The sequence below is a fragment of the Topomyia yanbarensis genome, chromosome 1 (assembly GCF_030247195.1).
Source record: "Topomyia yanbarensis strain Yona2022 chromosome 1, ASM3024719v1, whole genome shotgun sequence".
In the NCBI taxonomy this organism is placed as follows: Eukaryota; Metazoa; Arthropoda; class Insecta; order Diptera; family Culicidae; genus Topomyia; species Topomyia yanbarensis.
The window spans coordinates 195,634,441-195,635,589 of NC_080670.1; the positions used below are offsets into that span (position 1 = coordinate 195,634,441).

Here is a 1,149-nt window from a genome sequence, read left to right on the forward strand (position 1 = left end):
AGCAGCGATACTGACATTAGGATGCGATAAACCTGCTTCCAGTAAATCAATCGAAGCATGTCCCAATAAATGCAGGCAGCTGGCGCAGATGAACCGGGTTTTCACTCTGACATCATCCCTTTAGGTTGCTGCAAGCAGGTTTCTTGCATCTCGCACCCTAATGGTACTTCCAGTCACAGCTCAGCTTCTCACCGCCCCACTGTCAGCGGCCTTATCCTTCTTTTTTACATCTATTCCCAGAATGCGTTTCGCAGCTGCATACCTTTTAGTCGTGATCTGTGGAAATGCTTCCCCAGCCGCCGCCGACATCGAGAAACATCCTCAGCTCCGTCGGTATCTAAGCGGATTCAGTCCGCGTCAGCAAGGTGATTAGCGAGCTGAAAGGTAAGTCGATCGAGGAGCACATCGCATCCGGCCGGGAGAAATTGTCTTCGATACCAACTGGTGGAGCTGCTCCGGCAGTCGATGGTGTCACTGCCGTTGGTCTTGCTACTGCCGCACCCACTGGAGGGAAGAAAGCTATTTTTTTGAATTCTTGTTTATATGGAGCATAAAGTCTGAATGACTTCTTTTTCTCTTACAGAAGAGAAGAAGGAAAATACCGATTCCGAGGATGACAACATGGTATTTGGCCTGTTCGAATAAGAGGTACATATCTTTTGGGGTAGATTTATTTCATCAGAATTTATAGATGCAGATTTTTGCTTGTCGTTAGTCGTTGAACAGCGATCACAACAGAAAACGAACAAGAAAATATCAGGCTGGACCATGCGTTCAGTAAATTCTCAAAGTAATACAAATCTGTTTATTGAAGATTTCCCTCGTAATACGGGATAAGAGCAAAGACAACATATCAAGAAGACAGAGTTGCCAGTTCAGATCAGAATCTGAAGACATTAACAGCAACACGTCTTTCGGGAAAAGGTGATACATTCTATATCTACTTTTATATTGAGATAGCTATATTCGTACAATAGACAAAACCTTTATTTCTCATTTACTTTTGCGATTTATGTTCAATGTACAACGATTCCCAAAAGTCAACAAACTTGAACATAAATCTCATCGAATTATTTTTCCATCCTTCATGGAACTGTTAATCAGGATTCTCAATCGAAATCAAATTAAATGACTGAATATCTAATCGAG

General features: G+C 42.2%; 1 protein-coding gene across 1 annotated transcript; it reads left to right on the top strand.

Moving 5' to 3' along the window:
- The first annotated feature begins 241 nt into the window (after positions 1-241).
- LOC131676463 (large ribosomal subunit protein P2-like) lies at positions 242-645 on the top strand. The gene is given in 3 exon segments (XM_058955529.1): positions 242-316; positions 318-532; positions 582-645. Coding segments are annotated over 3 exon segments (354 nt in total).
- The last annotated feature ends 504 nt before the right edge of the window (positions 646-1,149 follow it).